At 37.9% G+C, this 24,138-nt stretch overlaps 1 protein-coding gene across 2 annotated transcripts; it reads right to left on the bottom strand.

Moving 5' to 3' along the window:
• Positions 1-3,058: 3,058 nt before the first annotated feature.
• ZNF326 (zinc finger protein 326) lies at positions 3,059-23,150 on the bottom strand. Of its 2 annotated transcripts, none has more exons than XM_054384154.1 (10): positions 23,026-23,150; positions 20,606-21,011; positions 17,754-17,956; positions 14,119-14,132; positions 12,759-12,858; positions 11,712-11,859; positions 11,286-11,385; positions 9,864-9,994; positions 8,784-8,879; positions 3,059-3,614 (listed from the first exon to the last, which is right to left on the bottom strand). In XM_054384154.1, exons 1-10 carry the CDS (start codon positions 23,148-23,150, stop codon positions 3,450-3,452), a joined length of 1,488 nt encoding a protein of 495 aa, XP_054240129.1. In that variant the 3' UTR covers positions 3,059-3,449. The 2 variants fall into 2 exon arrangements, with proteins under 2 accessions (XP_054240129.1, XP_054240130.1); XM_054384155.1 differs by having other exon boundaries at positions 20,606-20,766; positions 23,045-23,150.
• Between the last annotated feature and the right edge of the window lie 988 nt (positions 23,151-24,138).

Here is a 24,138-nt window from a genome sequence, read left to right as displayed (position 1 = left end):
CAGTTGAGTGACCAGCTTGTAAGGCAGAATGGGAGATTACATCTTAGAAGTAATGCAAATATGAGTTAATCCTAGTCTTAAAATGGCAAACAAGAAAATGAGGAGAGAACTAGGGACTAGACAAGCTAGTGAAATATTTGAGAAAAGTCTGTTGTCAGCCCAGAAATTCCTGAGAGACAAATCACTGCAGTGTGTTGGGGCCTGGGGCATGCCTATCAAGCCCTTCTCATCACTGTTCAGAGTGCTCAGGGACAAGAGAAGGTCTCCAGGCCTACAGAGAGGTCAACAGGCATGGCACCTGCACCAGAGAACCAGCCTGTGCTGGTATCAGCTGCCCCTGTATGGAAAAAGAAATATACAAGGAAAGCAACTCATCTGGCAAAGGCTGAGGGTGAATCAAGGTCATCATAGGAACAGGAGGAAGAGTCAGGAGCGGTCACTCAGTCCAGCATTGGAAGATGGCCAAGGACAAATGGTGGATGAAACCCTGGTAATATGAGGGAAGTCTCTCTTCCTCTGTCCAGGCTTGTGTTTCAGCTGTGAAGAAACTGTCCTGGAAGGTCAAGGAAATCCAAGAGATGTTCTACTCCCAGCCACGAGGAGCAGGCACTTCCCTGTCCAAGGGAGAGAATCTGGGAGGTAGACACCACAGCATACCCTGTGGTTTTACTTACATGACCATGGGGAGGACATGAGGAAGTAGGACAGAAAACCCGCTTCAGTCCTAGCTGCACAAGTACATTAATTACAAGCAAGATCTTCCCAGCAGAATGCTGCCCCAGTTTCCAATGGAAAGTCAACCAAAAAGAGCAGAACTGATACTGCTTCTATCCCTCCTGAAGGGACTTCCAAAGCATCTTCACAAGATGTGATTCCAGTCAGAATTAGAGGCACCCCACCTCCAACCAGATGGAAGAGAGGGACAACTCACTTTGATGGACTCTGTGGATCTGATGGCTTGGCAAGTTGAACCTGCAAGAGTTTAAAGCTTTAGTAGATACAGGTGCACAGTGCATTCTGATGCCATCAAACTATGGGGGGGTGGAACCCATCTGTATTTCTGGTGTGACAGGGGATCCCAGCAGCTGGATGTGTTGGAAGATGAGCACCAGAATGCAGGCCACGTTTTGCTTTCACATAGAGGGGTGGAAAGAGTTACTGGTCTAGACTGCCCCAGGGGTGGAAACATTTGGACTGGTCACAGACTGATCCAGACTGTACTGAAACAGGGTGGAGCTCCAGAGCACCTATAGTGCATACCACAAAGGGATCTCATTTTGAGTGAGAATGGACAGTGAATGATGTATGATGGCTAGCAGATCAAGAGAGGTTCTCCTGTCCCTCCACTCTGCCGTGGTGAGGCCACATCTGGAATATCATGTTCAGTTATGGGCCCCTGAGTTCAAGAAGGCCAGGGAACTGCTTGAATGAGTCCAGCACAGAGCCACGATGATGAAGGGAGTGGAATATCTCACTTATGAGGAAAGGCTGAGGGAGCTGGATCTCATTAGCTTGGAGAAGACTGAGAGGTGACTTCCTTAATGTTTATAAATATGTGAAAGGCAAGCGTTGAGAAGACAGAGACAGGCTCTTCTCAGCAATGTCAAATGATAAGACAGGGGGCAACAGACACAAGCGGGTGCATAGGAGGTTCCATGTGAACATAACAAACTTTTTCACTATGAAGGTGATGGAGCACTGGAACAGGCTGGCCAGAGAAGTTGTGTAGTCTCCTTCTCGGGAGACATTCAAAACCCACCTGGATGTGCTTCTGTGTGACCTACTCAGGACTAGATGATCTTTTGAGGTCTCTCCCAACCCCTAATATTCTGTGATTCTGGGTAACACCAAGGTTCTCCAACAAAGAGGTACACAAATCACACAGATGAGATTTTGAAAACAATCCCCTGTAATGACAAGAATTTGCAGTTTATGTCAAATTACCATATTTAGGGAAAAATGATGGAACTACTTAGCGTTACTTAGGAACAGTTAAATCCAGTTTTCATTAGTCAAAAGCTAGATTAGAAGAAACTGTGGGGAAAAAAGAATACAAGTCACTCATACATAATTCCACAACAACAGTGCACACCATGTAAATATACCCAAAGCATGCCTGCCCCAAGCATCCTATGAAGGCTAATGTGCTTATCTGGTAGGTGTAGTCTGAACACATCAAAATGCAGCAATAATGAGTTGCTAAGAGGCAGCTACGAATTTTAAATAATTTCACTCGTGGTATCAATCAAGATTTGACTTGAAACTAATTTGGTAGCCAGCACTGGGAAATACTTGAACTGGGCTGCATCAAAAGAAGTGTGACCAGCAGGATGAGGAAGGCAATTCTCTCCACTCTGCTCTTGCAAGACTCTTCCTGGAGTACTGCGTCCAGTTCTGATGCCTCCAGCATAAGAGGGACATTAAATTGCTGGAGCGGGTCCAAAGGAGGGCCACAAAGATGAACGGAGGGCTAGAGAACCTCCCCTATGGGACTGTTCAGCCTTGAGAAACAGCAGCTCTGGGGCGACCTTGTAAGCAGCCTTCCAGTACTTGAAGGGTGTCTACAAGAAAGCCAGGTCGGGACTTTTATGCAAGGACTCATAGTGATTGAATGGGAGGGAATGGATTTAATCTTGAGGAGGGGAAATTTAGACTAGGTATTAGGTAGATTCTTTACAGTGATGGTGAGACACTGGAACAGCTTACACAGGGAGGCTTGCAAATGCCTCCTCCCTCAAGGTGTTCAAGACCAGGTTGGATAAGGTCTTGAGTGACCTGGTTTAATGGAAGGTGTCCCTCCCCATGGCAAGGGAGCTGGAACTAGATGATCTTTAAATTCCCTTCTGACCTAAACCATTCTATGAATCTATGAAATATTTAACCACAGACACTTTAAACAGTAATGTTTCTTAACAGTTTTATTGCTACAAACTGGTACATCTTATCACAAAAAGCTACAAGGCATGTTGTAACACATACTCTACCATACAGAGTGCAATGTAGTCCCCAAAACAGCCACACTCAACAGCACTTTTGATGTTACTCATTCTGTACTAAGGGGTAAATATGATAAGCTTCTGCCATACAGCATCTAGTATTTACCCCACAGACCTGCCTTTCAATTGATTAGACCAAAAATTATTATATCCGACTTTAAATACACACACCAAAAAATAGGATGCTTAAAAAAATATACAACACAATGTTTTACTCAGATTTAACAGTCAGTTTTCTATAAAAAGCTCAACTAAAATAGTTTTAATTTAATTTTAAATGAAGTCAGAAGCACAGAGGAATTATATAAACAAGTTCTCCATGGAATGGAATGCATGCATATGGCGAGGAATCTTCACCAGCTTCATTTGAGACTATTAAAAGGTCTTAGCCACTTTCTGATCTGAAATAAAAAGCTGTTTTGTCCGCCCCAATGGATCCTTATTTTCTTGCACCTAGTTATCTTCAGTGTGGTCTAAAGTGAAGTCAGTTTGTTCTTCAGTTTCTTCAGTTTCTTCTTCTTCCTCTTCTTCCTCCCCCTCAGCTGGCTCCTCAGCTTTCTCCTCCTCTTCCACTGGCTGCTCCTGAGTCTGATCATTAACTTCAAAAGGATTTTCACCCTGAAGCAGAAGATTGAAAATAAACACTTAGATATTTATTTCAAATATAAAATAACACTCATCATTTCAGTAAATGAAAATGGCAGCCATTAAGAAATGCTATGGTACTTTATACAGCTTCTTAAGTTTTGGGTTTTTCAAGAAAAACATAACAGATTTGATTTAAAATTAGCAACAGCATTTTTATGAACACTGGAAAGTGAGATACCCATAAAGTGTTTTAATGGCAGCAAAAATAGCATTGAAAAAAAGCTGAAGTATATTACAAACAAACTTAACCATGGAATTTTAGTTTAAGTTTCAACATGTTTTTATTAAAAATTACAGCTGCTTGCTTCTTCTCCCCAATTAAACCCAAATCTAAAAGAATTTTGTTCTGCTTGTCCTTATTTACAGTCTTTACTCACTCTGAATAATTCTGTCAAAAAGGTTACCTCCTCAGTAAATGAAAAAGAAATCTAGAATTACATTGGCTATCCGGAAATCCATTACTAATCTAGAAAAATTACCAAGCAGATTTCTCAGACAGTATTTTTAATACATTGGCATTCTAGTTTCACATTTTCTCTATTTCCCACAGTAATTCAGCACAAGACATAGTTCAGCTTTCACTTGTTTACTATGAATAATCAATAAAGAATAACAATGTGAAGTATTAGGAATTTCTTCACTAAAGCTCCTTTCATGTTCAAACATCTGATACAGCAAGTCTGATGTGAATGTATGACATCAATCACTAGTTACACTAGGACTGGAATTCCAAGAGTATTATTTAAAATATGACCCAAAAATAAAAGTTGAGTACTAGGTCTGCCTGCTAGTACTGTCCTCCTTTGGGTAAATATTTTGATTACATTTTTCAGTTAGGATCTTCTAGGTGGCCTACAAGTTATTGAAAATTTAGAAAGCTACTAAAACACTTAGCAAATTCCATTAAACAAAAACTTGGCTTGCTGTTCTAAAATAAATTTTAAAAAATAAATTCATTATTTAAAGAGTAAGGCAAAGAGATTTGAGAATTCTTTGAGACCATGTTATTCAAAATCCCAGGATTATTCTCTGTGTGCACTTTGTCATGGCTAGCCTATGGCACTTAAGATGGGAACATCTGTTGTGCCAAATGAACTCGTAACTTAATTCAAGGCATATCTACAGCATCTAAAACCTATGAGTAAAGTAGTATTAAAACTTCAAGATAGTGTGTTTGGCTTTTTTGAAGTAGAGTCTCATACGTAAGGGTCAAGTACATAGAAAGCTGGTATCCTACGTTATCTGAGCCCTACGAAAACAAGGAAATCTCACATCATAGTTAAAACTCATGCCACTCTCAGATGATCCACACTTGAAAAGTAAATGCCCAAACCCATTTGATTCCAACATCAAGTGGAAAGCACTGAGAAATAAAGAGACTGAGAATCTAAACCTTCATTTAGTAAGGATTAGCACACTCTCCAAAATTGTACTCATCTACTTCCTTTTTAGGACACAAGTGCTAAAGACTTCAGACTACAAAGCTTCTAGTGTCATGTTCCTGAGGTTCAGCCAAATATTTTCAATCACATTTGGATATAGGATTCCCAAAGACAGAGAGAAGTTAATTATTGGGTTATGAATACTCCACCTGGTTGGCGTTCAACACTTGCCCATCATTAGACATTAATGAAGGAAGAGTTTCATACAGCCTACCAGGGAGCATTGTTTCCCATGAAGAGAAAACAAAAGATAGCCTCTCTGAAAATTATTCACAAGGGTATCAAAAACCCTCTCATAGGTCTGTTACAAAAGGAAAGATTAAAAAATTCTCTCATGTCTAGACCTGGCATAATGATGAATTATAGCTATAGAATTCACTTCTAAAAGAACTATATCCACACTCACAGACAACTTCTGACTGTCCCTGACTACTGGGGACAAGCTACAGAATTGTTAAACTTCATTCCTTTGAGACTTGTGGATAACCCAGCAGAACTAGATTCAGCACACTACTTCTGGCTGAACAGATCTATATACAATAACAACAGTGGGGGGAAATTAAGTTCCTTTCCCACCTGTTTTGTTTTCAGACGGAAAAAAAAATGCACTTTTGAAGCTCTCAAACTAAGGGAAAAGTTGCTGCCCTCAAGGGGAAGATCCTAACAACTGTGCTACATCCAGCAATGTAGCATCAGAAGCATCCAGCACAGAACACAGAGCGTGTTTTGATGCTAGCTGATTTTGACAGCCACACTAGTCCCATCTTCCCAGATGGCTTTAAAAAAACAAAACAAAAAAGTCCAGAAAACAAGAATGCAGGCACACCACTGAACTGCTGCAGAAAGACTGTGATTCCTACAGAGCATAAAAACACAAGTGCATAAGTAGTTTACTCCCAAGAGATGCATTCTTTGGGTTCCTTGCCTCTAGAATGTTTATATCACAGAGAAAGCTTACTTAGGACTGAACTGGTATTTATAATCAAAGCTTCGGGATTCAAATGTCCCCAGAAATCACTCTCTATATCTATCTATAACAGACTTAACAAGCTTGACCACAGAAGATACCCAAGTCTGCCTACTTCACCTGGTGAACTTCAGAGTGTCTTCACTAATACACATGATTAAACAATCCTGGGACATAGTAAAAGAAAATATCAACCTTCATACTGTTTCTTTCCATGGGGGGGGCAAAGAAAAAAAATTAAGGTCACCAACACTATAAGGACCAAAAACCATCACATGGAGGTTTTGACAAGTGGAATCCTCAATTCTAGTACAATAGCTTTCTGGAAACTGAACAGAGAAATTCCTAACAATGCAGACACCATCTCCAAAGATGCAGCAGCACAGGGAACAGAAGCAGCATTTTCTTGCAAAAGACCGAAAATGGTAGTCTTAGTAGCAGAGAGGAAAATATTTGAACATATTTACGGAAAAAAATTTACAAAATCTGTTCCTTCTGCTGTCCTTCTCACAGTGCAAGCTAGAAATACGTAGTGAAATGAAAATGGAAGTGTGTGCAGAACAACACATTTGAAGTTCTAAGTTCATTTAAAGTGGATTCATCTATTCGCTTTCTTTCTCTTTGCAGATCAAGCAAACAATCCATACAACAGTCTCTAGTTGGAGAGAATATTAAATCAAAGGGCATTAAGCACTGGGTAAGTCACAGAACAGCATTTTACTCAAAAGAATTGATCTTGATGACCTGCCTTTGTGACCTGATACAAATTTACGCAACAGCTCACAGGTCTTCCCTATTCTGAATCTCTTCCTTCCACATTAACATGCAGGATTGGCAACACTTTCCAAAACAATGCTGGGTTTCAGTTGGTTGGGTCTGTTAGAAGTTTTTGGATGGAAGGTGGGGAGATGTGTTTCCCCAAGCCAGTCTGCCCTTCATCTCAAAGCACATTATTTTGAGCCCTAACAAGTATTTCCTACTCTCCTGGAAGACTGCAGGCACCAAATGCATGCATTGCATGCTCCAATTCATCACACGCTGTATGTAACACTGGTGTGTCGGTGAGAACTGAAATTCCCACCCCCCCCCCCCAACAATAACCAGGCTAGCCCAGTCTGGAAGCAAATGAAGGCTGTATTTACAAGCAGAGTCTAAAATTTACGATGAAATGCAATGAATATGTACAAATATACAAAATTCACAACATTTACAAATATATACAATCAACAGAAAAGCACAACCGATCTCCCTTTGCTTCCCCCCAAGGGGACCTTCCCAAAGGGGCCTCCCTCTCCCAGGAGCTTCCCCCCAGATCCCCCTGGACAGAGAAGCAGAGTTAATTAAGCAGAAAGTTGTTAACTTAGCTGCCAAGTTCAGTACGTGTTATCTTCAGCCAGAAGAGAAGAAGAAACAGCAGCCAGACAGCCCAGCAACTGCCCCCACTGCAGAACGCAGAATGTGCCGAATGCCTACTTTGTTTTGGGTAATAGTTCTTAAACATTTCTATCTATCCAATGGAAGTGTTTAGAACAATCGTTATTTTGCTTTCTTACACCCAATAGTGACTTATTTACACTCTTTCACTTTCTCTGTTTTGAATTTTGCAAGGAAAAAATTAAAAAGACAGTTTCAAACCAATCAGTCTGCAGCTGATTGTACATTTGGATAAGATGGATTTGCATAACCAGAAGCCAAATACATCTAACTGAGCAGGTGCTGCTGAAAGCGTCTTAAGTTCAATCCACCCCAGGAAATACAAGTGCTGAAAATGTCAGTTGCATCTGTGAAAACAATCTTGCAAATTTTATCTTCTTCAGTTTTCCAGTGATGAATGACAAATTTCCATTCCCCCTTTTACCAGTCCCCCACTAGAGGGCTGTACAGGACAACACACACACATACCAGGCCATAAGGAACACCAGAAGAGATACAGCTGGAGATCACATGCAGATATTCCAGGCTGGGATATCATGTCATTTCATGCCTTTTCTTAACAGATACAGAACAGTTGTCTTAAACTGATTTACACCCCCAGCCATATATAAATTTTCACAACATGACTAATTCGACATTTTACAATCACAATCTGAAGTCTTGTATCAAGTTCTGGGCTCCCCAGAGCCAGAGAGACAGGAACTACTGGAAAGGGTGTAACAGAGGGCTGCGAAAAGTGATGAAGGTACAAGAGTACCTCTCTTACCAGGAAAGACTGAGACACCTGGAAAAGAGAAGACTGAGAGGGGATTGTATCAATTCTTATAAATATCGAAATGGTGAGAGTCAAGAGAATGGGGCAGTCTCTTTTTCAGTGGTGCCCAGGACAGAAGTAGGACAAAAGGCAACAGGCACAAACTGCAACACAGGAAGTTCCATCTACACATAAGGAAAAAACCTCTTTTGAGGATGACAGAACACTGGAACAGGCTGCCCAGAGAGGTTGTGGAGTCTCCTCCTCTGGAGATTCAAAACCCACCAGCCTGAATTAATTCTGTGCAACCTACTCTGGGTGAACTTGGTTTAGCTGGCATGGGGAGGTCTGGACTAAATAACCTCCAGAAGCCTCTTCCAACTCCTGCCATTCTGTGAAAAACATGTTAGAAGTGTATTCAATCTATGAACTACCTAATAGGCAGAAATAGAAGATAGAGCACTGAGATTAAACTTCATCAGCATGGAGAAAATAGTTATATAGCAAACATTATAGACGACTTTTTTCCATTCGCATCTTACCTTCACATACAGCTCGTATCGTGCCTTGACTATAGGATTATTCAAGATACTGGTGGCAGTAAGAACACTTTCCCTTTTTATTTGTTCTCTGTAGGCCTAGGAAACAAAATTTACAGTGAGTAACTATCATACACTTACTACAATTATGATGATTTTTAATTCAGTCAGTTTCTGCAAAGAAACAACATATTGCAGCACGAAATGCTCATTCTTGGCATTTAAGTTCAAACCACATAAGAATTAAGTTCAGTAGTGTTTATAGCTTATTCCTTGAGCTTGATCAAAAAAATGTATTCACATCTCACTTTTACAATGAGCAACAGTCTACAACCAGTTAGCTGTCCTTACCTGTGTGTAATAAGCATGCTTTTCCATCACAGCCTAACAGATTTTTGAAGATGTTCCTGCTCATTGTAGAGGGGTTGGACTGAACGATCTAATTAAAGGTCCCTTCCAATCCAAACCATTCTATGATTCCATAATATTCAAGAATCACAGCACACATGTAAATAAAACATTACTTTGGCAATCTTGCTTACTGTGACAGCTGTGACTTTTCACTTATGCTACTGTTTCAACCATTCTACCAAACTTAAAAAGCATGCCATTTAAACTTTAACAGGGACCAATACCGTACTACTGCTAATTCCAAACTGTTTCATTTCTCTTCAGATTAAAGAATATCTCAGAAAAAAAACCAGAAACACAGACACCGGGCTAGTTACCTTGCTGAAACATATATTACATTTTACAATTTGAGTGACAAAATCTTTCCAATATTTAGTGACAGATTAAAAAAAAAATACTCTCTGTAACATAAGAAAGTCATTCCTAGTAACTTCTTCAGGACTTACCACTATCAGCCATTAAAGCACACCAACATCTCATTACCTAGGGGTGCTTAACGAGATGGCTGCTTCATGAGACATTATGTTTACAAAGCGTAACAAGAACATTCTAGCTTTCTAGAGAACAACAGCAACAATAACTTAGAAATTATTTGCACTGAGTACCATAACACTTCTCACCTACTATTAGATAAAAAAAAAAAAACAGCATAAATAACATGTCACATCTTACTTGTTTTCCTTTTGTGTGATCACTAGATTTTAAGTGCTGCTGAACAGAACTGTGTAGTGCAGGAACATAAACACTGCAGGCACTGCAGTGAACAGTCTCAACTTTCATCATGTGGTCATCAGCAGTAACCCCTGTCAAAGATGATGCAACAAATGATTAAAAAAAAGTGTTACTCTAGGGAAGTGGAAAATGGGATTGGCTGTTTTGAGCATTCACCCAAATTCAGCCATCAAGATCAGGCCCTCCAAAACCAATTCCTAAGGAGCAAGTTTTTGACTTTGATGAAAAGTCAAAAACTTTCCACAGAATGCATATAACACCCAGGTAAATTACATTTGCTGTCCAAGGTTATGATACATCAAACACCTACCTGCCTAAACAGAGGGAAATATAAATGATACAACCAAATTGAACTATGTACAAAAATACCATCTACTTGAAATCAACACTAATATCCTTGATAATACACATTTTGATACAAGAAACAAAGCTTCAACAAAACAGTTGGATTTGTTTCACCCCTCGTAAGATTAATTTATTTTCTTTCCTGGTGGTGAGAGAAGGAATGAAGAACATGAAGGTAACTCCTTGCAATTTTAAGTATTAGCTTGCCAACAGAACATTCTAATCATCTAGGCAAACAGGCCCTCCAGTACTTACAAAAAGAACACAGGAAGTATCTGGGAGACTGTTAGGATGTCCATAACACCCATTTTTGAGTTGTCTTTAGCACTTAAATTCAAATTAAGATCATATTCAAGTACAGATACTGCCCACAGGCACTCAAAAGATGCCCTTCCCATTGGCTCTAGGACATCTTTCGAAATCCCTCAAGCAAAGGACAAAGTGAAAGGATATGGCACAGCAAGGTTGGGGAAACGTAAAATGCTCTAGAAAAAACCTGTAGGGCAGCCATACAGAAAAAAACTCAGGCGGAGATTCATCTTCCATAGCCAAGACAGTGCTCAAACGTTTTCTTCAATTAGTGTTCCTCAAAACCACAGCAACTATCACATTTACATTATCCAGATCCTTGCCATCATAGTTGGCTGTTATCACCTTACTGCTTTATTCTATGCTCTCCTTCAGTTTATCTGCATTCACCTGCTGCCACTCATGTGTTATACTAAGTAAGACTCCAACAAAGCCGTAACATAATTCTGTTTCTCAAGGAGCTGGCACCATGTTATCTTACTCTCTGATGAGACTACTTGGACAGCAAACAAGTAAGGTTTTCTACCTCTCACTGTGCTTACATTCCACATTGTATCAGAAACAAAGCACGGAATAACAACCAAGTACAGAAAAGGTTGAAAACTAATCATTTTAATCCAAACACTTTACCTAAGTCAAAGAAGAATGAAAGGAGAAAATCACAAACAGCTCAACAGCACACACGTTGACATAACAAGTATTACTCACCTTCCATTATATCTTTTTCAGCAGCTTGAGCATTTTCTGTTTGGTTACTTGTCTGCTGCTTACGCATAGCTGTCTTCTTGAACTTATTCACCATACACTCCTACAGAGAATCAGAAAAAATAATATACATAATTGTGACACACTTGATGTATGATTGTTTATATTCCAGGAGGAACCTATACTTAAAATATTACTCAAAATAACTCTGTAGTAACTAGCAATTAACTGCTGTTACTTCTTAAGGCACTGCTTTTTTTTCCACAATTGCAAGAGTAACAGTATTTTACAGACTGAATTTGCTTTTAGTAACGTATGCTGTGTCAAAAATAATCTGTAAAAGAATTAACTGACACATTAAGCACATTTTGAAGATAAATTTTAACTATATTCTAATGTGTTATATAGATCAAAAGACAGTTGTCTTACGTGAAGAAATTCCATCACTACTTTGTCAAACTTGGTTTGCTTCTGAATATGATCCAATGTTTCCTGGTGAGCTGCACTCTCCAGATGTGCCTCAATTTCTTTTTCTTCAAATGTTCGAAATTTGCAAAAAGAGCAAGTAAAAGCCATCCTATCAAGAGAAATGCATTATATAATATAACTATTTAAGAAACATTCTTCCCTCTTTCCTCAACCTATGAGGACTTGACAATGGTATGCTACCGTTATGAAGGACAACTGCTACAGGAAACAATATAGGTCAAAGCCAGTCTCAAAGTAATGAAATAATGTGGAAGATGAAAACTGATGAAATCAGAAGCTAGCCATTTAAAAAACAGATTATTCTGTGGGTTCATCTACCACAGTTCTCTAGTTGTAGCACTTTTGTAGTGCTTCTCAGTCAAGACATTCCCCAAATTCCAACTACAAATAGTCAAAAGAGTTTATTCAGAGCTTTCTTTACTAAACCTATACAATCTAAGGAAACGTGGCCTTGTCAGTGCACTAGAGAAAGCAATAAAGCTATGATAATACTGCACTGACAGAACAGTTTTGCACACACTCAACTGTGCAAAACTAAGCCAAGTTGCAGAACTATTTTTCTTCGCTACAAATTAGCTCAACATATTTAAAACCAGAACAAAGTCAATTCCCAGCAGCTTGTTAAGTCAGTGTGAATATATATATCTAGCTGAAATATATACTCCAAAAGCAGTACCATTCTAAGCTGCACTGATGTACCCTTAGGAGAAAAGGCAAATTGTGTATTTCCTGATACAGCTGAGGTCCAGTGAAACATTCAGTCTTCCAAGGATTTGGGTGTTGGGGTTTGGTTTGACTTTTTGGGGGGTTAGTTTTTTTGTTTTGTGGGTGAGAAGGTTTGGTGGGTAGCAGGAGCATGTATGGTTCTTTCACTTGTTTCTTCATTCCTTTTAATTTCCTAAAATCAGTCCCAAGGGACTCTCAGAAAAGACAACATATGCTTACAAAAGGATAAAGGGAAAGAAAGACAAAAGTTGTAATACAAACCTGTATCCATCACCGTATTTTTCACTATTTTTTTCCCTTCTACGCCTTTGCTTCTCTCTTCTGGCCTCAATTCGTCGTTTCTCTTCTTCCTCACTTTTACCTTCTCCTTTGCCATCTTAACAAAGTAGGAGGATTTTAAAATGTTACATTCCAAAAAGGAAATACAACCCCCAAACCTCAGTAAAAGCATCTGACCCGTCTCTTTCACAAACACCTCAAAACACAGAGAATGATCCTATACTAAAGTGATAATGGCTTATTTAAATGCCATGGAAGTTTTGCTTTGTTTTCCTCCCCTAAAGAGTTAGTTTAAACAATTGCTTCAAACAGTGCAAAGTTAGTAGTTATGGGGTTAGACTCTACATCACATCCATAAAAAATAAGGAAATTCACAGTTAAAGCGAACTCTGTCTTCTTGTGCCTAATTAATAAAGGCCTTATTTTGAACTTTCCACAACTTTAGAATACCATTGCCACAATCCCCTTACATAAAAAGAAAACTAGCTAAAGCCATTCTCTTTTGATGAGAAGGCAGTTTCCAAAACGAAAAGCCAAGGTTCTCATAAAGGAGACAAGGCAGTGCTTCATTAACATATGGTACCCAACTTGAACTTCAACAACTTCATTATTTTTTCCCCACTAGATTTTGCTTGATTCCACAGAAAAATGTTCCAAAGATTTTCAGCTGAAGAAAAACAGTGAAAGAAGACATGGGGGGAAGCGGGGAGGAGAAGGCAAGGGAAAAGAACAAAACCACACAACAAAACCCCAACCAAACCTTCAAAGAACTTCGTTAAATTATCACCTGGCATGTAATTAAGAGTCCAAACAAATGACTAGAAATTAGTTTTGCAACATTAAAGCCTTCTAACGACACTGACTCTTTGCGCAAGTGTACTTAGGTTCACCTTTTCTATGTCTGCTTTAAAAGCCTATGGACAAAGGGAAACAATTAGAATATTATTTAGTTGGTAGTTTTAGTTCAGGAAAAAGATGATAATTTAGTTTTATTTTATTGCCTCCAGGAAATCTGCCTCCACTCAAAGAGTAACAGAAAGGATAGTACAGCAGCATAATGAAGGGGAAAAAAATACTTGCAAAAAGCTTTATGGTTCTAGAAGTATCACCAAGTACTGCAAACATTTCCTCAGACTAATAGCTTACATTTGATTCTTGACTACCCCAAGATTTTCCATTTTGTAGCCAAGAATCTAGAGAGGAGAAAGCCTGCTATCCAAGTTTAGGTTTTTTAAGTTCAGTATGAAAACAAGAAACAACCACCCACCCACAGAGGCAATTCCAGTTATTGATCCCAGGGTTTAAATTTCACCTAGTGCCTTACCACCAACCCTGGAAATACGTAAAGGATCACTTCTTTTACTACTGTAATAATAATTTCGTATGACATTCTGTGGAGTGAAATGGCCTGTATCTGGCCCCTCAAGCTCAAAAATTCAAATGCCCATTCTATTACAAGCCAGGGAATAGAAGCTTGAATCTACATATAAACTGTGACTTCCCAGTGGGGCTCCCACTTTCCTTCAGTGAACTTAAAAATTTTAACCCTCCACACAGTTTAAAAAAAAATTAAAAAGGGTACTACTATTTCAAGAAAAAAACTCTAATCAATTCATTGCAAACTTCCAGCTCTTCTTACCATCAGATTACTCTATATACGCAATAGGGCAGCACACAAGGGAAAGGAGACCAAATTTTGTTTCAGCTTTAACATTGGATTTCTTGGTGTATGTGTTTGAAATGACTATAGTTAACATACACTTTTTAACTTATTTTATGTAAACTAATAATTAACCCATTTTATTAAGACTGCATGAAACAGACCCCATGTTCTTAAGAGCAGCTCACTGAGTTAACTAAATCCACTGTTACAAAAGTGACTCACCTAAGATTTAAGGGTGAGGTTGATCAGCTAGGGTGATAAATAATAGGATATGGGTGAGGAACCAGTGGGATAAACAACATTTAAGCAATGGAACAGCAATAAGTATAGAAGACAATTTACACTAATTTCACAAAAATTAGAACAAGTTAACAACATGCAGAGGTGATCAGAAAGCAGACACAAGCACACAAAGGACAAGAAACAGTTATGAATGGGTGTTACAGTTATATTCATGGCCTGAATGTATAAAATCTTTAAAAAAACAAGAAAAAAAGAAATCATGCTATTCAATAACTAGAGGTCATACACACAGGCTTACTAAATTTATTCAATCCTAGTTACACAACTAGCATTACCTACAATACCTTACCTGACAAAGTAAACTAACTTACCTCCAAAAGTCTGATATCCAAGATCGTAAGCGTCTCTTGTAAAGTCTTCGTATATAACAACTGCACCACTTGTGTCCACTTCAATTTCCTAAAAAATTATGGATTAAGAAAATGAGAAACAAAACTCCATCCTAAATCCAGACAAAGACAGTGCAAATTTACAGTGTATCTGTAAACTGAAGAATCTGTTAACTGCTACACATGACAACAAAAGAAAGCCAGTTGAGTATGTAGTTAAACTCAGTGTACAAACACTTCAAGCCACACGTTTCTCTTTAAAGCCTTAAAGTGTTCCAGAATTGGCTTCAGTCAAAAATTTGTATTGTACATTAAAATATTCTGATTTCCAATTCAGACTTGTAAATACATAGTTGAGAATGTTAATACCTCCACTCAAAAAAAAGGAAATCAAACTAGTCTTTCAATGCAGAACCAGGATATACACATTTAGCTTACTAATTATTTTCTTGCATATTGCAGCAACTGATCTTTCTACAGGCGAGAACTAATCTTTGTACCCTATCAGAGAACACCTGTTAACACTGATGCTGTTTTTTCACTCACTCTTCTTGATGAGTCTTACCCATTCCTCTTCACCGCTGTTTAATGATCTCCCTGTCATTTCATAATTAATTTCTCAGCCTAGCCAAGCAACTCATAGAAACGTGAATTCAAGCTGACTACCTAAATGTTCCTATGACAAGTCTCTGTGCATTACAAAAATAGGCAGTCTATCTGCATAAGCTGTATCTTTCACTAGAAAGAACTTCAGACTGCCATCAAAATAAGACAGTTTTAGATAAAGCGAATTTAGAAAATAAAGTTCAGAAAAACTTGTATAGTTAATGTAGAGTTACAAAAATGAAGCACTTAATTATTTGTCTTAAGGTATACTGTGCAAGCTTCTGAAAGAATCACAAACATTTTCCAGTTCTGGGAAGCTTTACCTCTACAGTAGAATCCTGGAAAGATGTCTTCGTGTCTATAAAAATAAGAAAAGGAAGAAATAAATAATGTGGAAGTATTCCTGCTGTCAATTCATTTTAAGGCAGTAAGATATTTGGGAAAAAATTCAGATTGTTAGGCAGCTAGGACAGGCTACATTTACAATTCATCATATTTTAGTATATTAAATGTAAGTTCACTTATCCTTAGAAATATAAACTAAGCATTCTTCTACAATCAATTGCCTATACCTAACTTGAACCAAGAAAAGACAACATAATTTTGAGATTATTTTCATACATACATTGCTTACCAATTAAACCAAATTTCTGTTAGCTGTCACCTATTTTTTAGTTTTCAACTACATGATACTAATCAGAGTCCCTTCTAGCTCAAGTTTCAGAAAATCATGTTAAGCCACCCACCAGTTTCTTTCCTCCAGTCTCAAAGCTACAGGAGATTAGAAGTGCATTCTATTTTGGTTGGCACTACCTTAAAGTAACTTCAGTATTATGTAATACATTGGTCCTTCAACAGTGGAAATCAGCATAAGGGAACAGGTAATAAGTACTCTGTCTGAGGGTAGTTTATAAAAGGAGAACCTACAGAAGTACTTAAAGAAGAGCTTAGAGAAAGACCTTTCATACATCTGGATGCGTATTTTACAGACCCATTTAACCACAAAGCTGGTAAGTTCAGCAATAACTTTCCCTACACAAAAGGCAGAGGAATATGTTCTATACAAGCAGTGTCTGCAATTTTTACAGCACTTGAAGTTCAAGTAATGTAACTAGAATTGTAAAATCAAAAATTTTTCTTGTGGATGTTTCCACTAAGACTATGCATTTACCATGAGCAAAAGAAACTCTAAATATTTTTCCAAATGCAATTTGAACCCGAACTATATAAAAACACTTCAGATCCAAATTACTGAGGAAATTGCAAGCACAAAAACTGCTGCATGTGCCATTCGCAATACTTAAAAAATAATGCAATTAATTTATTCAAACATCATTAGTGATTTTTTTCTTCAGCTTTGTCTCAAATATCAAAATAATATATTAAGAGTTGTAGGACATCTCTAGGGAAGCTAAATAAACCAAGCACCTTAATACAATTTATATTTTTAGTTCATCTACCGTATTTCCAGTTCTTCTACTCATTACAGCATTTCATTTACAAGGAGCAATCTCTGCCTTTCATAAATTATTCTGCAACAAACTTCACTGTTTTCTCAGTTTGCTTCCCTTCCCCTCTCCTCTTCACCTACACAAGTATGTCTTCATTTTAGGTGCACTGCAGTTGATGTGCTATTTTTTTATATCCAAAGTATCTGGAGAGCAGGGCCTTGTGCAAAGGCGTATTTTCAAGTTTGTACAGTAGTACCCAGGCTCGTGCAATGACACATTTTAGTATTTGTCAAGCCATTGCACTTCAGGCAACCTGAGATCGCAAATTGTTTTCAGTGGTGAAAACTTGCCTCCAGGAAGTATCACTACAAAGACTAAATAAAATAGTCTTCAGCAGTACATACTTAAACACATCAAAATGTTCTCATTTACCCAGCAAAATATCTTTGCAGTAGAAGTGTTACAACAATCAACTCGTAAAATCTCTTGTGAAGTACTTCTGACAGAAAACGATGGATTACAAACAGCACATATAATGCTCTGAATATTAAAATTAAATTACTAATTAATTTCAATAAATAAATAAAAACAGCAATTTTAACTTCAGATATTTGACACTTGTTACTTACTAGGCGATTTTTTCTGGCTCAGCTTCAAAATCGGCTTTGTCATTTTGGGTTTCTTGATAAATGTCCCACCAGGTTTGTTATATGGCTGTGGTATCATTTTTCTTTTTATTCCTCTTGCAGCAACTGCTGCAGGGCTGGGTTTGTTATGATAGTCAACAACAATTCCAGGTCTGTGCATTCCTCCAAAGTCTCCCATATGCTGAAAATTTTTGAAATCAAGAGAAAGGTATTAGTACATAAAATCAAAAGTAATAAAACAATTATTTGGTACGATAAAAGTGTGAACTAAGTAAAACCTGTGTTCTAGGGCAAAGTGCATGGGAAATTTAAGCTCCCAGTATGATGCTGTATTGTGCAAGGGCTTTGTGGGTGTTTGTCCAGAAAAATGAATACGTATGTATGAACTGTGTTTCTGCTTATTCAGAACCATTGTCCAGATAATGAATACATCTATCAGAGTTCACAGCTCAGCCTAACATCTTGACTCCTCTTCAGATTTGAGATGAAGAAGGACTTCTCTATCAGGGGACAACCAGAGCTAACCAATCTAGTTTTTGACACTTTAACCAGCAGCCCTTTTTTAATACTGGAAAAAAAAAAAAAAAAAAACCAAACCAACTCCAAACAAAAAAAACAAAACCAAACCAGCTTCTTTCTGCCAAATGATTAAATGCGATTGCAAAGAATCAGACTAAAGGATGCTATCCAGTGTGGAACAGTAATTAACTGGAAGAAGATCAATAAATTCAAAATTTAAAAGTTGGGCTTAGAGGGTGCAGCAATACAAAAACATGGCAACACCAGGAATGCAAATTCAGTTGAAAGACTAAATCTTTTTATTTCTAAAATGCTGTATAGTCTTTTGTGGACATTTACTAAAGTTACCCCTCTGAAGGCATGGGATAAATGAGTAATTTGAAGAGGGAGAATTTAAGTAGATGCAGTGTCTTCAAAAGTGCTAACATACTTCTTAATATTAACTCATTTAATTAAGAAAGGGCAGAAGAGAGCCCACTGACTGGATGGATGACTTGGATAAGCAGAAATATTTGTACTGCCATAAGAATTAGTATTACACTATCGAAGTTCAAAAAACATAAAGGTAACTTCAACATACTTCATGAAAAGTATGACTGTTCTTTTTAAAGCAGATTTTAAATGAATGACAGAATGTACTAACTCAAGGCACTTTTCCTAATCAGAAGTTCATGCACAAGATCTCCACATTTAGTTGTTATAGACTACCTATCATGTACATTTACACTGTACACACAAATTTGACATGAAGTACAAACTCAGATAATTTCAAGTACTTTATTTTTTCCCAAAACAGTCTATCTATTAAAGGTGCAATGCATTTTACATATGGTAAGTAGTTTAGCCTTTACATTCTCCTTTATGCATGGCAGACTAAAAAGATAAATTTCAAAAGCAAAACAAAAGAAATAAGGCTACCTGGTTGTACATCTGCACAGATTTATTTCTTTCAGATCCAAATGAGTTCTGAAAGGATGGCATCCAAGCCTAAGAACCTAACACTTTCAGCTTCACAAGCAGAGAAACAAAGAATGTTTCTCATACCATGCTGCATGATAGCTAGCAGCCATGTGCAAATCTCAGATAGAATTTGAATATGGCAACTATAGTACTCAATGATGCTACAAAGTAGACTTTCTAGAACAAAACCACCACACGTTTTGGCATTTAAGAGACTCAGTAAAAATAATCTTCCTGTACACCTCAAGCTACTAACAACTTGTATGGTTTAATACTAACAAATTTCTTCCCAAAGAACTATGGCATGCTTAAGAATTGATACCTAGAGGCACAGGCAGAAGTGTTCGCTGTACTCTTGATGCTTAACGAAACAATCAGAATTGGGATTATATAGCCAAGATAAAGGGACACCATCAACTTAAAATTAGTACTTCCATCAGATTTTTTCCTTTATTCTCTTCTGTTGTATTTTCCCCTAGCTCATTCAACACCAAGCATTACTTCTCCAAACTGTGATTCACTATTACATTTACAGTTAATCTTGCTGTTTGTTGGACATACAGTTTTTATAACCAACACTGGAAAGGAATCCACTAAAAGAACATAAATCCTCAAAATAAGAATACAAGTAACAGTACTAGACACACTATCTGGAAGTTTACCTTAATTCTGTGAAAGGATCTGATTTCAAGTTGATGATGACCTTTTAACCATGCTTTAATTTTGAAAAAGAATCACTGACTACTAGCCACCCACCTTTGCCATTTCCTCCCCATCACCCTCCCAACACACAAGTCAAAATAAGAATTAAGTTGAAAAGACAACTTGACGATTGATAGAGGATGTGTTCAACATACTGAAGAATCAGCTAAACTTTTACCTTTAAAGGAAATAGAAGTGCTAATCTAGCATTCACAACCTGGGTTTTTTTTTTTGCTTATACATTGCACCTTTAACCTACTCAAAACTTCAAAAGACTTTGAATTAAACTTTTATAATATTCAAGAATTTCCCCAACAGCAGCAAAGATGCTAGGGTTTACAAGGCAAAATGCAAGTCCTTTTAATCCCTTTTAGACCAAACCTAGTACTTTTATCTTCACCTTTCAAACAAAAGGGGAAAATTAACAAACCTTATCAACTAGTTTTCTATTACTCATTACTTTCACCAGAAAGAGAGACTAGGTTCTACTTGAAGATTGTTTCAAGGGGGTAAACAACATTGTCAACCATGATAGTTTGCTTGGACAAAAAACCCACACTGTACTGAACAGTGCATTCATTTTAAAGCGGTCTTGAAAGGGTTTAAAAGAGTGTCTAGTGAAAAGAATCTGAAAAGATTCTGTACTTACTCCTCGGCCTCGGCCTCTGCCTGTTGATGGTCCTCCAAAAGCATCATAGTTTCTGCTTCCAAATCCACTTTCAGGATAAGCAGGCGTTCCTCTCCCCCGAGAGCCTACAGGTGCAGGCTTCATATGGGGTGAAGAAAAACTGCTGTAGGAAGAGTAACTCTCTCTTCCTCTGTCCTCCATAAACCCAGGCCTCAATTTTGAACGGGAGTAAGGTGCTTCCCAGCTAGACCCGCCCTGGCTTCTACCTCCGAAAGAGTCAAGGCTATTCCGGTAGGAGTTGTCAAATCGACCACCATAACTACCTCCGAAGCGGCTTTGTTCGGGTTCATTATAACCATAGCCAGATCTGTATAGATCTCGCCCACCCAGAGAAGACCCGGAGTCGTAAGACTCATAAGGTCCAAACCTGGAAAAGTTGCACAGTGAGGAGAAAAAAAAGTAAGCTTACTAATGTTACACATTTCAAAAGACAAGTTATCAGTTGACATTTATCAACTAAAATCAATTTATTACTATACTGGTCTGTACAGTTGTGTTATTGTTTAAACTTGATTAGGGCTGGGCAAACCACACTATGACCAGATAGAAAGCTATCTGAGCCATGTTTGCGACAAACAATTCTAAAGTTCAGTATGCCTGAACTTTATTTACTTCAAATTTTCAGAAACATTTATTTACTAAAACATTATTAGAGCCCAGCCCTAGTCTCACAAAAATAATCACCTGCAGACATTCATAGGCTAGTCAGACTCTCCTTTCTTCAGAATCATGCCCTCAAATTCTAACAGTTAAACAGTAGATGAAAGGCAGCTTTGTTCTCAACTGCACAGGGGAAGGAGTTAAAAAAAAATAATTTCTCCTTTTTTTTTTTTTCTTTTTCTTTTAAACGGTATAGTTGTGAGTCCTAGACACCCAACAGTTCTAATTTTAACATGCTCTTCCATTCCTATTTGTCCTTTCTGGAAACTTTCTTCCTTGTAAAAATCAATCTTCCAGTCCAAGAGTTCATGATCTTCAGTGTATCCATCTTTCACTTGCAGATCATTAAGTCTAGTAACCCAGGATTTTGAAAGCCTACCGAATGCACACACACTGGACATGAAAACAGTCCTTGGAATTTCAGAGTGCAGTAACAGCGACCTGAAAACTTCAGTTATTTACCAAGAGTCTGCTTTATCTGGGAGGGTGCGTCAGGCTAGAAATCGTCAATACTTGTAACCACTTGGAAGGGAAACACGTTAGTGTCCCTGCAGGGTTATAATAGGCTGGTTCAGCTTGGAAAAGACAACTAGAACAGACTCAAATTACTGCACCTACAGTAAACTGAATACCTTCATTTGAAAATATGTTAGTCTCAAAAGACCCACAGCTAGACAGAAAATGACACAATCTACAGAAAGAGCCCATGCACAACGTTAACGTTATATGGCAAGAGACATTTCGGTGTTCAAGGAGTCATTCAACCTCAATCATATGCAGATTACTATATGGTAGGTACAGCTCATTCCTGAATCTCTGCTCAGACTTTTAAGTCAAGCTTAATGTTGACCATTAAACAAATTGTACTTAACTAAAATGTTTAACAACCGTGCAGCAAAACACAACACTTCTCCAGCCTCTCTAATTAGTACTGTCCTTGCCCAGTAGCACCACAGTGATTACAGCCAGACGAGACTTCAAGGGCGCACACAAGAAAACCATCTAAGTTTTCTTCACGTATTTCCTCCAGGATAGAATCACAATTCTGAAAAGCATGCTTCTCTGAATACGGTATTACGACCTAAAAAAAATCAGCTGCTCCCTACTGTTTTTATCTGAAAGAGCAACAGTAATGGTATCCTAGCATTAAATACACAACTTTAAGACCACTGCATCAGAATTTTTATTTTTAGACCAATCCATCTTGCAAAGAAGCCCAGAACGTGCACAGAATTTTAAGTGTAATCAGTACCTGCCAATGAAATAATCTGGACATGACTTTCAGATTTAATACCAAGATTATTTGAGCACTGCACATTCAAACCAAACACATACCCTAAATGTTCCTTGAAAACGGAATGTTGATAGATTCAGTCTAAGGCACCAAACCAGTTAGGTCTAGTCTGCTATTTCAGAAATGATATGTCAGGCCAATCAGCTACAAATTGCTAGCTATTACCAAAAAATAAAACTTTTTGCATTTTCATTCAAAGACGCATTGTTTCTCTGTCAAACTTTTCCACAAAAATGATGAGTATTGCAAGGATCTAGCTCCAACAGTTTAGCATTTGCTAGTATTTATCAAACATGAAGACTCAGAACGAAAGTGTTCATACAAAATCGTAACAACATGCCTCAGGAACACTTAAGTTAGAAGACAGAATGACATCAATATAAATTGGATTTGATCAGTTCTTGGGACAACTGAAGGATTATTTTACCTGTTACCACCACCACCACCTCCTCCGCCTCCACCTCCATGACTCTCCATCCCATAGGACTGGTTTAGGTAAGAGTCCACGGATCGTGGGCCACCATAGCCTCCGTGCCCATAATCACGGTCCATGTCTAAAAAAAGAGCAGAAAAATGTTTATAAAGCAAGCAAGCAAGAAGTGTAATTAAGTAATCTATCTTAAATACTTAACTAAAATGTTTACTCTTTGCCACAGTGCTTACAAGCAAAATACAAAACTATCAGTTGCAAATCAATTTTGACACTGTGCTTCGCAAAGCCATGCGTTTTTGTCATCATCTGAACACCCCTCAACTGAAATCAAGTTCTTATTTTTCCCAGTAGTGGATTAACTTGGGATTGTTGTTCCATCATCAGGAATTTGGATGGAAGTTAAACTAAGAGAATTAAATGGAGAAGCCCAATGTAGAATACATCAGAAGTTTATGAAGAATTTAGACCACTTCCCATTCTTTAATAATACACACAGCTCACACGTTATCTGCTTTATCTATCTAATGGCACAAGAAGCCTTCACTCACACTGACAAGAGACCCTGTATCAAGGTTATAAGGTCTCATGCTGTAGCATGGACTCAGTACATATGTTAAAATCAAAACAATTTTCTCCCATGTAGCACTAACAAAAATCCACTCAAATCAGCACTGACTTGCAGCTGACCAACTGCACTAAGATGTTGGCATTTCATAGCTGATGTCACTTGACATCTTTGTCTTGTAATAACGTCTGGCAAAAGAATCAACTTCTTCCTCAACATTAAAAGTCTGATGCGAAAGTACTTTCGGAATAAATAACCACTGCTTAACGTGTATGATTCACGGTCTTTCTGTAACATACACAATTTGCACTTAACTGGCACTCCAGTGACAAAAACTGCTTCCTTATATCAACCAACATCAACTTTTAGACAATACAAAGAAAGCCTGGCAAGTCAAGCCTCACATAAAAGGTAATGCAGAGAAGGAAAATGCACTGAATACAAGGATAAAAACAAAACCACACAAACTTGTCCACTCTGACAAGAGAGCATTTTATACATCTCAGAAATCTCCAAGCATAAGTCACTGACTTTCCAGAAGC

This window comes from Indicator indicator, chromosome 10 (assembly GCF_027791375.1).
Source record: "Indicator indicator isolate 239-I01 chromosome 10, UM_Iind_1.1, whole genome shotgun sequence".
Lineage (NCBI taxonomy): Eukaryota > Metazoa > Chordata > Aves > Piciformes > Indicatoridae > Indicator > Indicator indicator.
Note: the sequence above shows the minus strand (reverse complement) of the source record. Positions and strands in the feature narration are given on the sequence as shown.

Excerpts from the sequence above, each read along its gene's own strand:
- ZNF326 (XM_054384154.1), bottom strand. The coding sequence starts at position 23,150 with ATGGACCGTGATTATGGGCACGGAGGCTATGGTGGCCCACGATCCGTG. Across the intron at positions 21,012-23,025 it reads GGTGGTGGTGGTGGTAACAG|GTTTGGACCTTATGAGTCTT; the intron begins GTAAAATAATCC and ends CAACTTTTCCAG. Across the intron at positions 11,386-11,711 it reads TAGTGATGGAATTTCTTCAC|GAGTGTATGGTGAATAAGTT; the intron begins GTAAGACAACTG and ends GATTCTCTGTAG.